The 13,097-nt window shown below is 31.9% G+C and overlaps 1 protein-coding gene across 2 annotated transcripts in view; it reads left to right on the plus strand.

The window, feature by feature from the left end:
• Memo1 (mediator of cell motility 1) overlaps positions 1 to 13,097 on the plus strand; it is a 133,088-nt gene that overhangs the window by 81,174 nt on the left and 38,817 nt on the right. For both annotated transcript variants that reach the window (XR_007104579.1, XM_047521905.1), the window contains exons 3-5: positions 2,381 to 2,449; positions 9,450 to 9,562; positions 11,582 to 11,693. Coding sequence is in view for 1 of the 2 variants with exons in the window: in XM_047521905.1 (XP_047377861.1) it covers positions 2,381 to 2,449; positions 9,450 to 9,562; positions 11,582 to 11,693 (294 nt within the window). In the remaining variant the exon portion in view is untranslated. The remainder of the gene's footprint in view (positions 1 to 2,380; positions 2,450 to 9,449; positions 9,563 to 11,581; positions 11,694 to 13,097) is intronic.

Below are 13,097 nucleotides of genomic sequence, written 5' to 3' on the forward strand. Positions count from 1 at the left end.
CATTTGGTATGGTCGGTCACTTTTTAAATTTGAGTTGTTCTAGTGGATATTAGTGGTATCTCATTGTAGCTTAATTTGCCTTTTCCTAAGGCATAAATGAAGTTGAACATCTCTTTGTGTGGTTATGTGCTCTCCAATGTATTCTTTTATGAAGTATCTGTTCATATCTTTTCTTATTAAAATTTAAATAGCGGTAAAATACACATAGTATAGAATTCCCATCTTAACCATCTTTAAATGTAGTGTTAAGTGTATTGTAGTATAACCAATCTTTAGAATGCTCCATCTTATAAAAATAGTTATCTACTTTTTAAAAATTGAGTTGTTTTCTTTCTGAATTTTGAGATTTCTTTGTATTCATATATAAAGCCCTTTTCAGATTTATGCTTTACAAATGTTTTCTTCCAGACTGTGCTTTATTTTTTCTCTTTACTATGCATCATTAGTTTATTAAGCAGGCCATGGTAGGAATATTTTACTCCAAATTAACTGGCAAATTACTACAAGTCAGGCCTTTATTTATTGTGTGTTGATTGTGTACCTTTAAGAAAGTAATGAGAAAATGTGAGCAATGCAGATTAAGCTAGAAATTTAAAAATTCACAAACTATATTAATGAATAGCATAAAAAATTAAGAAAATATTCTTTGTAGTATAACTATTATCTAATCAGTAAAAAAAAGTTATTCTTTTTATTAGGGTACTAGGGACTGAATCCAGGAGTACTCTACCACTGAGCTATATTCCCAACCCTTATTAATATTTTGAGGAAAAAAAAAATTTGAGACAGGGTCTTGCTAAGTTGCTGAGACTGGTTTCAAACTTGTGATCCACCTATCTCAGCCACCTCAGTTGCTGGGATTATAGGCATGTGCCACCACCACACTTGGCTCCAGCCCTTTTAAAAAATTGCCAGGGGTATCCTTAAACTTGGAATCCTGCCTCAGCCTTTCAAGTAGCTGAGATTACAGGTGTATGCCATTATGCCCAGCCAGAAAAGCTATCTTTTTCTTTGGTGAATGAATGAAATTCATGCATATGTTTTCATTGTTCTAGCCATTTAAGAAATTATATATTGACAAATTGTAGTGGTATGTATTTGTGGGATACAAAATAGTGTTATCAGTTTTTAAGGAATGTAGAATGACCAAGCCAGACAATCCATCCAAATATTTGACACCTGTAATGAGAACAAGACCCACCCTCCTAGTGAGACTGAATTCAGTTGATTTAGAAAATTCCATATAACTGGGAACATGCATCATTTGTCTTTTGTGTTTGGTTTATTTCATTTAGTATAATCTCTACCTCCAATCCCAGCCATGTTGTTACAAATGACAGAATTTCTTCCTTTTTAAAGACTGAATCATACTCCATTGTTTGTATGTATTACATTTTCTTTATTCATTCATGTGTTGATGGACATTTAGGTTGATTCCAAAGTTTGGTATTAATGAATAGTACTGCAGTGAATATGGGCATGGAAACATCTCTTGTTATATTGATTACAAATCTTTCGGATAAATGAAGATCTGTTCCATTCTTTTGTTATTGCATTTATAACTTAGTTATAGGAATAGCAAAAATTGATTGTCAGAAGTGACAACGTTGGCTCTATGGAATTTACAATAAAGAGAATCGTGATTATTATGCTACAATAAATCTTTATACACACGAGTATGCATGCAGTTATTTTTCTTGTAGAGCCAGTTTTTAAAGCATTTATCCTCATACCATTGGCAGCATACTAAGAAGTAAGCGCTAAGGGAAGTTACTCTAGATTTATATATCCAGAACGAGTCAAGAAAGAACAATGAGGTCAGGAGAAAGTCATTCTGCTGGTGATAGGAGAACTGGTTAAACGTTGAAACCAGATGAAAAGGAAGAGTAGTATGAAAAGAAAATGAGAGACCTAATAATATATAGAAGGCCAAGTCAGTTCCCTTAGCACTAAAGACAGGGGAAAGTATGGTAGTTGCAGTTATTTGTTTTGGTTTGACTTAATTTATCCTCAGTCTTAACCATTAATAGTTATTAATAGTAATAGTCTGCTAATGCTATTGTAGAGGAATATAAAAAACTCAAATGTTAACAATGTGAAATTAGCAACTTCAAGTAAGCCTTGAATGTCTATAAATTGAATTGTGTTTCAGGCCAAAAAAATTTATAAAATATATTTAAATTTTAAAACTGCTGTATAGTATAGAACAGATATATGTTTTATTATCTTCTAGAAGTTGCATTGTTGACTACATTGATCTTTAATCCATGCACTAAATTCTGTTATGTTTAATTATATTTCTAGGTAAAAGTTTTTTTTTTCCAGACTATTTTGATCATGAACCTGATGATTAAATTTAAACAATTATTTTATTTTGTAGCCATGCAGGATATACGTACTGTGGGTCTTGTGCTGCACATGCTTACAAACAAGTGGATCCATCTATTACGTAAGTAATGTAGTTAGTTTTAAGTGGGTGAAGTTTGGGAATTATGTAATAATTGTTTTGTCTTAGAAGCAACTTGTTTTTCATCTTCCTTATTGTTATCCTCTCAATTAGAAATTGATTTTTTTATGAATATTATATTTTATGTAGGTTAGGAAATCTTTAATACTTTTTCTCTGAACATTTGTCTTTGGTTGACAAAATGTTTTATTCTTAATTATTAGAAGATTAAGTATTTTAATTCTTTTTCTTGTCCTTTCTTTTCTCCTTTTCTTTTCTTTTTTTTTGGGGGGGGGGTGGAGTGGGGTACTGGGGATTGAACCCAGAGCCACTTAATCACTGAGCCACATTCCCAGCCCTTTTTAAAATTATTTAGAGACAGGGTCTCACTGAGTTGCTTAGTGCTTCACTAAGTTGCTGAGGCTGGCTTTGAATTCTTGATCCTTCTACCTTAGCCTCCTGAGCTGCTAGGATTATAGGCATGTGCAGTGGCTAGTATTTTGGTTATTTTTCTTTGAAAATCTGGAGATAAGCATTTTTATGTAAAATGCAAAGCCCATTGTTCAATTTTAATCATCTTTGTAAATTGTTACAGTTTTAAAATTGTTATTGTATGATTTATTTTTTTATTGACAGGAGAAGGACTTAAAATATTTTAGAATCTGACAGTGAGTTACTATGGTATTTGAAGAATATTAATTCTTGGTAATTCAACAAGGGCTTTGAAATTAACTCCCTACCTACTCTGTACTGAGGATTGAACCCAGGAGTGCTTTACCATCCCCAGGAAACACCCCTCCCCCTTTTGGGTTGCTGGAGATTGAACCCAGGACCTCATGCATGCTAGGTAATCCATTGAGGCATATCCTCAATCATTCCCCTTTTTAGTTTTTATTTTGAGACATAATCTCACTAATTTGCCTTGACTGGCCTTGAACTTGTGATTACAGGTGCTTACTACTATGCCTGACTGAAATTAGCTTTTTACAAAACCTTTTTGTGCCTAATTTAAATAACATATTCCATGTATGTATAATATGTCAAAATACACTCATGTATATCAAAAAAGAACAAATTTAAAAAAAAAAAAAACATTCCTGGGAAGTTGAGACTTAAGTAGTACGTTAATTTAAAATAAGAAGTTTGTAAACTTCCAAAAGTTTCTATTCTAAATAATCACCCAAATTTCTCAGTTTACCGACTAGTATTTTATATAAGTAGTTAATTCACTCCATATACACCAATATCAGACTCCAGTCTGTAATGTAAGATGTACCAGCTGTGCGTTAATAGCTAAAAATGATCATTGTAATTCTGTCAAATGTTGATTTTTAGGTAACCCTGTGACACTAGAGATAGATAGCATAGTCACTGACAGACACGCACGCAGCCATGAGTTTGCAGTGATCACCTACAGCCTTTGAGCAATTTTTCAAACAAAAATACTGCTCTTTAAATTTTATCTGGTGTTCTCTGCCCATTTTATTTATACTTTGTTAAAAATAAATTTAGCAAGTTTTTAGTAATAAATAAAATATTTCCAGATTGATGATGTTTTAGTCTTGCTAGCCTCATTTATGTTTTTCAGGAATATCTTTAACAAATATTACTTGATACGTATTTAATAAATACAATCTTAATGAATTTATTAATGAATGAGAAGATTTTTAGAGGATTCAGTCATTTGATCTGGGACTGTACACCAACAATAATCAACATTAATTTATTTGGGTTATGTCATTTTTTTACTCTTGTATTTTCTTGATTTAAAAGTTAGACCATGCTCACACTTCCAATTTAGTCAAGCCTGTATCTGTCTAACACAAACATAAAATCTCAAGAAGTGTAAATGTTTCCTTTAGAAACGAAATGATGTACCCCATGTGTGTACAAAGAATCAAAATGCAGTCTGTAAAAAATAAAAAGGTTAATTTATTTTTTATTTATTTATTTTTAAATATATTTTTTAGTTTATTGATGGATCTTTATTTATTTATTTATTTATTTTTATTTATATGTGGTGATGAGGATCGAACCCAGTGCCTCACACATGCTAGGCAAATGCTCTACCACTGAGTCACAACACCAGCCCTCAAGATTAATTTAGATAACATCTTTTCCCAAAACCTTCCTGTGTTTGGCAGAGTTTTTGCTGATGATGTCTTGTGCTAGAGGGATTACCTCAGAAGCAGATTTGCCTTAGGAATACTTACAGAAGTATAGAGTCTGTGTTGGTAGAAATGGAAAGCACAAATTAGGTAAATTGGTGGAAAATTAGAATGGAAGGAAAAGGAAAGAGGAGAAAGTGAGGAGAGCAAAGTATAAAGAAGGGTATCAGTTTAAAGAGGTGGATGATGGGTGTTGTGTAATCAAATTATTTGTGTACTTAGCATATGGCAGTGGAATTTTGGATAAATAAAATTATAGATCTAAGTGTAAAATTAATAATTGATGGTCATAGTTGGATTCTATTTTAATTATAGGCATGTACCACTATGCCCAACTCTACAGTAAGTTTTTTAAGTAAAAATTTTGGAAAAAAGTATCTAATTCATCTCCCGCTTGTGATCACACAGGTGTTTTCCCTGAGATTTATTTCCATATGTAGCTGAAATGCTTTATGCATTTGCCACCAGAAATTGTATGCATTGTATTATACAGTTTATTAAAATGTGTTCTTAAGTGTCAAGATTTTTAATGAAATAAGTGAAACTGACTTGAAAAAACTAGTGTGAAGTAAAGGTGAAAAACAGAACCTCTGAGACATAGATTCTATTACCTGGGATATAGCTTTACCTGTCCTCATTTTATTTTTCACATCCATTTTTATTTTTGTACCATAAGGGTAAATGTCTACACAATGAAAAAGGCAAATAACTTCCTTGTTTTATTATGAAAATAGTTTCAATTTTGTGTACTACTACTTTAGAGGGCCTTGAGGAATATCAGTAATTCATAGTTCACACTTTGAAAACTGCTATAATGATTTTAAAAGGGTGATTTAACTTAAATTATGGGAAAGGTATTGGGGAAGACATCTTTTTTTTTTTTTTTTTGCGGTGCTGGGGATTGAACCCAGGGCCTTGTGCTTGAGAGGCAGGCACTCTACCAACTGGGCTATCTCCCCAGCCTGGGGAGGACATCTTTGCAGAACTCATTTTTAAGCCAAGCCAGCCAAGAAAAGGGAATGATGACTTGTAAAAACTTTGCAGTAGACAAAGTTAGTGTCATAAAGGAAGTACAGCATTTATATAAAGTGTTAACAATCATCAGGGCGAAGAGTAATACAAGAACATGGTAGTTCATTTGAGACTTTTAAGTACCATTTTAAGGATTTTAGGTTTTTATCCTATAAGGGAAATGAAATGAAGACCACTTTGGCTGTTTAAGGAATTTAAAAATGGAACATTAGCTGAATGGTGTCCCATGCCTACAGTCTCAGAGATTTAGGAGGCTAAAGCAGGAAGATTGAAGGTTCAAGGCCAGCCTGGGCAACTTAGTGAGACCTTGTCTTCAAAAAATAAAAAGGGCTGTGACTTAGTGGTAAAGTGCCCCTGAGCTTAATTCCTAGTACTGTAAAATAAAAGAGGAATATTTAATGAATTTCTTTTTTATATTGATAGTTGCAGAATCTTTTCCTATTACTTGAACTCTAAGAACTCAGAATTTGGAATGTACTTAGGAAGAAACTGGAATTTAATTTATATTCATATTCTTATTCATTTTCAGAAAGCCTTGCAGGAATACCAGCAAAAAGAAGAGCAAAAAGGAATCTTCTTTGAGACCATATTACATTTTATTCTTTAAAATCTCTACTTCCTGTGAAACACATTTTAAAAATTATATATATTCCAATTGTTAGAATAAGTAGTTGAAAAATATTTATGAGGGCAGACATTCAGCTTGTATGAGGTACACATACTTAACTCATCATAGTAACTCACTCCATACATGAATTCTCTGGAACTGTCATATGTGAAGTACATTTATTTCTAGGAGAATGCCTGTGATACTCCTGCCCCTATTGTTTCATTTTAAAGTTTATTTTCCCTATATGGCAACAGTCATGATTTGCTAATATTGAAAAGCTATTCCCTTAAAGACAAAGAACCTCGCATTTAATTAAAAGGAAGGAACATGGTAATGCTTCAAATCCCTGTATTACTCATTTCTCTCCAAAATATTCCTTTGGTGTTTATGGATCTAGCAATTTAGCAAAAAAAAAAAAAAAAAAAAAAAAAAAAAGTGTGAACTTTTATACTTTTTGTTTATTTGTTTGTTTTTGATACCAGAGATTGAAATCAGAGGTGCTAACCATTAAGTCACATCTCTAGCCCTTTTTTAAATTTTTTATTTTGAGACAGGGTCTTGCTAAGTTGCTGAGACTGGCTTTGAACATGTGGTCTTCCTGCTTCCAGATCCCCAAACTGCTGGGATTACTGGTGTGTGCCACCATGCCTGCCTTATATGCACTCTTAACTTTCTTTTGTTAGTATTTAGCTAACCAAAGAGATCTGTTCTGAGATTACTGCTGGCTTAATATGCCTTTTTTGATTCTTTTCAATGATGTCTAATTTTGTTTTTTTGGTATGTCACTTTTAAAAATTTAATATTGATGGTACTTAAACCTTTTTTTTTCTTTTTTTTTTTTTCTTGTTCTCTCACTCTGTCAAGTGTAGAGCTTACCTATGTTGATTTTTTGGGTGAGTTTCTACCAAACTACAAAGATTCTGTTGGTAAAACAGTTGGTTTATTCAGATTGGTAGGGGCTCTTTATCCCTTATGTGAACTGGGTTTGACAAAAAGGCAAACAAGGAAAATAGTCATTATCAGAGGAGCTAATTAGGTTCCAGCATACCTCCGGTGTATATTTCTGGAGCAGTACTCATCTTGTAGCTAGGAGGATCCTTTTTACTTATGAAATTTATCTATATGACTTGAGTTTAGATTGATACCTATCAAAGATATCATTTCATATTTTAACTGTATCCTAGATTTTCTAAGAGTGTTCTGATTACAAATATTCTCTTTTTTCTCATCATAAAATTCATTCCTCAATCAGAAAAAAAAATGCCCCTTTTCATACTTGAGTGCTTTTTTTTCCCACTCTGGGTCTCACTGTGCTGCCCAGGCTGGAATGGAACTCTTGGGCTCAAGTGTTTTTCCCGTTTCAACCTCCCTGAGTAACTGAGAGTACAGTAGGTGTGCACCTCTGCACCTGGTCCTACATTATTGATTCTTGGTTCATGTAATAGACCTGGCATTAATCAAGTGACCTCAACATTCCTGAATTACCATTATATATGATCTACATTAGGCTTTAATTTTAAAAAACTGATAATGTTTATGTGCTGTTAACATATGAGAACAGAATGGTATCTCTTGATTTTGTTCATTTAGGAATGTAATTTTTCCCCTGAAAAGGTTATTGGTTTTATGATAGAGGTGATAAGAAGAAATGAGGATTATAATGCTAATAACACATGGAAGGGGTAGAGACATAGTTTCTGATCACAAATGGTTTGAGCATGGAATCTTTATGTTTTTTAGATGACCTCTTCAGGTTTGGGGACTCCAAACTGAGAATCACATACCCATAACTTTCTTATCTTCTCCTTCCCTTCCCAGGATATGAAATAACATATAGTAAACAATGGGTTAATATTCTTAGCTTAGTAATTCAGTTTCATCAAAATTCAGTGTTAAAGCACACATTCATAGTTGTAAGACTAAGACACATTTCTTAGTCTTTTTCTGTTAACTGAGCAATGAGTAGTACTTAATTTTCTAGGTACATAGGCTCTCATATAACCCTTCCTCCTCATAGTTTTACTGTTTTGAGTCTAATTGTTTTTTGTCTGTATGTGATTGTGGAAGATTAGTTTATTTGAATCTTAGAGAACAGAGAAAATGGATAGTTTTGGAATTTAGATTGTAGGGCTGGTTTGGATGTTTGAGATAAAATGAGAGGAAATTAATTTTATTCTTGGTGTCAGGTAAAGGGATTATGAAGATTTAAGCTACAGCTTAGCCCATTGCTTTTCTTTAGATAAGACTACAGTACAAATAACATGTAACTAAGTTTCTTTGTTTTTGAGAATGACTTCTACTTGAATGAGAAAAGCTTGTTACATGGAATTACATAGAATTCTCAACAAGATGCCTTTTTTTTTTAGAATTTTTAGAATTTTTAGAATTTTATATCATTATGCATTTTTATTAAAATTTTGGTTGATTTTAGAAGGTGTTAGACTTTTGATATTTTTGATAACTGAAATGTTTAAAATTCAGTTAATAAAATACAGCTATTAGAAACCTTATGTTCTAGCTATTATAATACAGAGATGATTTTATGCATGGCAGATTGTTTTACCGTAAAGATTGCTAGTTCGTATTTCCAGGTATTGAACATGATTCTTTTAAAAGTCTTCTAACATAAAAAACAGGGACAAGGAATTGAAAGTAAATAACTGAGAAGTATTAGTTTGCAAGGGCTGATGTAATAGTACCATGGACTAGGTAACTTAAATAACAGAAATTTATTACTTTATTTTCTCACAATTCTGGAAGTTGGAAGTTCAATATCAAGGTGCTGGTAGGGTTGGTTTCTCTGACTCTTTTGTCTGTGTGGCTTGTCGAGGGCTGTGTCTTGCTACCTCTTCAGATATGACTGTCATCCTGTGCAGGCACTCCCTTGGTGTCTCCTCTCATTATATAGGGGGATGCCAGTCATATTGATGAGGCCTAGGCTTCTTTCCTTATGGCCTCATTTTAAGTTAATTAGCTCTTTAAAGACCTTAACTCCAAATCCAGTTATAGTCAGTATTGGGAGTTGTTATTTCAACATATGAATTACACAGTTTAGCCCTTAATGGTTGACAATGAAAGTAGTCAAAAGGGAATAAAAGTAATTTGTTAGAATTACTTACTTTCCCCCCCTTGTGTTTAGTAATGTTTGTCTAGAAGTACCATTGTTCTGTGTTCTTTGTTGTATATCTCCTAGCCGGAGAATTTTCATCCTTGGGCCTTCTCATCATGTGCCCCTCTCTCGATGTGCACTTTCCAGTGTGGATATATATAGGACACCTCTGTATGACCTTCGTATTGACCAAAAGAGTAAGTATAAAGAAATCTTATAGCTTTTAAATAACTAAAGGATCTTTTAACAGAAGTTTTAAAAACAAAAACAAGTAAGTAATATGTGAACTTTAAAAAAAAATTTTTTAAGTTGTAGATGGATAACAATACCTTTGTTTTTTTATTTATATGTGGTGCTGAAGATTGAACCCAATACCTCACACATGCTAGGCAAGTGCTCTACCACTGAGCTACAGCCCAGCCTTAATATCTCAACTTTAAAAATAAAATTTGTTGTAACTAATCTGTATAAAACAAAAACAAAGAATGAAAATCTTCCAAATCCCTAAAAGAGAACTAGTGTTTTCCTGCTAAAACCAAAAATCTGTCAGATCTACTAGTCTCTAGATTGCAGTGACTACACTTATTTTCAGGGAAGTACCATGTGCTCATTGTACCTTAAGAAATTAGTGTATGCTCAGCTTAATGAAAGATTCTGGGCATGTAGGTCTGCTTCTGTGTAGATCACTTTTCTCAAATAGATAATGGAGGTAATATATTTTATGTCTTCGCTAATGATTTTAATGGGGTGGGGAGAGCCTGCATTTATGAAAATCTAAAAGATGCTATAGAAATCTTAAATATATTTTATTTTTAAATGTGTTATTTTGTTTTTTTTCCCCATAAGGTTTCAGATGTCACATTTTTATTTAATTTTTTATACAATAGATGTGTAAAGTAAAACCTTTTGACTTATTACAAAGGTATTTTGGGGGGTATGAGGGAGAATGATTTAAATACATAGAACTGTATAGAGAATCATATAACAGATACTGATGTACTCATCTTTCAGTTTACCCTCTTCCTGAACTCATTTTACCTTCCTCAGAGTAACCATCTTCATGAACTTGGGATGTATCCTTAAGTTTGTTAAATTATATTTTAAGAATTTTAAGAATGCTGTTGATAAATTTTGTAACAGTTCCTTCCATAGAATGAAAGATTCCAGTTATAAAAGATATGATTAGCTCATTTTCATTTTTATAGGTCTGTTTTCATAATTTGAGGTTTGAAAATTTGATTAAATGTAATTTTTTGGTATTATTATTTTTTCCATAATTTGAGGTTTTGAGGATTGTAGAGTGTTAACTGTTTGTTGTTGGAATGCATCTTACTCATGAAGCTGAAGGATTACCAACCTTACTTCTTGAGATGGTTTTAGGAAACACACTTTTAAAACCTTGTTAGGTCACTTGGAAAAGTATGGTTTTGGATAATCTGACAGTGAAAAAATGGATAATTTTTAGCTAGGTATAATTTTGTAGGAAAGAGGTCATACCATCATTTCTTTATTTCTTTGATATTGGTAAACCCATTTAAGGATCTAGTTAGAATATTCTTATATTATCAAAACTTCATCTCTTCTGCAGTATCTAGTTGTAAGCACATTTCATCAGAATTACTAGGTTTGACTTACTAGATCATTTTAAGTTTACATGGTTCTGTGGTGAATTTATCTTTTGAGCTCTACCACAGCTTAATTTTGAATTTTGAGGAAAGTAGCATTCTCAGTAGGAATTTTCTGATTTTGGATTGAGAGGAACCTGGGATGTGAAATAATAATACCATATATTTTATTAAAAACCAAGCAAAAGCAAAACTCAGGAACTCTATTACTAAATTTAATTGTGAATAGATCAGTGATTTTTGTCCATATTTCAGTAGGAATGGTTTTAATGGTCCTTGCTAATATGTCCTGATTAAAGTCAATGAATAGTCTTAATACAGGTGATTTTAGAAGTAATGAACTGGTGAAAATTTTTAATTATTATTTTTTACATAACCATGATGTGTACATATAAGTTTTTCATGTATTATTGTTTTACCTGGCACATGAGCATTAGTAGTTGTTTTTTTCTCTCTTTCAAACAAAAAATGGAGAGTACTATGTGGTGCTTTTACCTCTTGCCAAAGCATGTAGCTTTGTGTGACTGGTTGGAATCTCACAGGATACAGCTGTACATTAATATATTTGTTTTAATATATTTTGAAATCTAGTTTACGGAGAGCTATGGAAGACAGGAATGTTTGAACGCATGACTCTACAAACAGATGAAGATGAACACAGTATTGAAATGCATTTGCCTTATACAGCTAAAGCCATGGAAAGGTATATTTATTAATATAAGAAGTTCGTGAGAAATCATAGGTGTTAATTTCTTTGGAATTATCTTAACTAGGGTAAGATAATTATTGGAATAAGGATATTAACTTTTTTTGTTATTTGAAATGGAATAAAATTCAAGACTGCATTTTCTTAATGTGGATTGAAGTTGATTTTAAGTAGTTTGCCTATGAAGGCTAAACATATAAATTGATATTTTTTTTTTAGGTAGAAAAGTTAAAAAACAAAAACCCATAAGTGTGTGTTTGTTGTGTGTGTATCTTAGTTTGCCTGGTACTCTTTAGACCTGTGTATCTTAAAATAATAATTAAATTCTTTTGTGGTACAGTACTATAATTAATCACAACATTTTAGATTTGGAAATAACTTTGGAGGTAGTTTATTTCAGTATATGAATATTTTATAATACACTTTACAGATTATTATTTCATACCTGCTAAAGATCTTCCTGTGATATGGTGCTAATTAGACCATAAGCACATGAGGACAGGGACAATATCTGTTTTTCTCTCCACCATATACTCCAGTACCTACCACTTTGCCTAATACATAGTCATTATTTTGGTAACAAATTTTTAGGAATTTTCTTATTTCTTTTAGTGAGGCATTTGTTTTAGAAAATCTACTCATTTATTACTTCCTTAACATGTATTTAATATTTCTTATGTAGTTTGACTAGTTCTAAATAGGGTGAGATTATTCCATCACTGGATCTGTTCACTGTATTCTTTTTAGTAAAGTACATGGTGCATAGTAAATTTCCAGTACTTTATTGGTTTGGTAAATAGATTAATTGAATCTAAAATTGCATTAACAGTTTTTATGCTGATTGGCTTACTATTGGCTAATGTGCTTATGATCAGCTAAAAACCAAGGCTTTTTCGTACTATTAGGATTGATTTTTTTCTTCTTCAGAATTTTGCGTGTTGTCTTTTTAATCCTAATAGTGTATGGCTCCTCACTTATTTCTCTTTTAATTTTTTTCTTGTTGGTTGTAATCTGTTATAATCTTTTTGGGTTTTTGTATTCAAAGTATTATTTACTTCTTTTAACCTTTTATTATCTACATGTGTTCACAAAACGATCACCATGAGGAATTACATAAACTGAAGTTTCAAAAAAACAGTATAATATTAAATTATAATTTTTGATTGTCTTATAATGCATTCTGACTTCTCAGAAATTGTGAAGCCATATACATTTCTTCTTTCTTGGATTGTTGATATAATTACAACTTCTCATTCTTCAACCTAAAAAGATAGAAAAATTTCATTTGCTGAAATTTTTGTATATTTGGTCATGAAAAAAACTTATTTTTCTCTTAACAAATTTCAGTACACACAACCAATAAACTGACAATATCCTAAAGGAATTTTAACAAAATAGCAT

Source organism: Sciurus carolinensis, chromosome 13, assembly GCF_902686445.1.
Source record: "Sciurus carolinensis chromosome 13, mSciCar1.2, whole genome shotgun sequence".
Taxonomy (NCBI): Eukaryota; Metazoa; Chordata; class Mammalia; order Rodentia; family Sciuridae; genus Sciurus; species Sciurus carolinensis.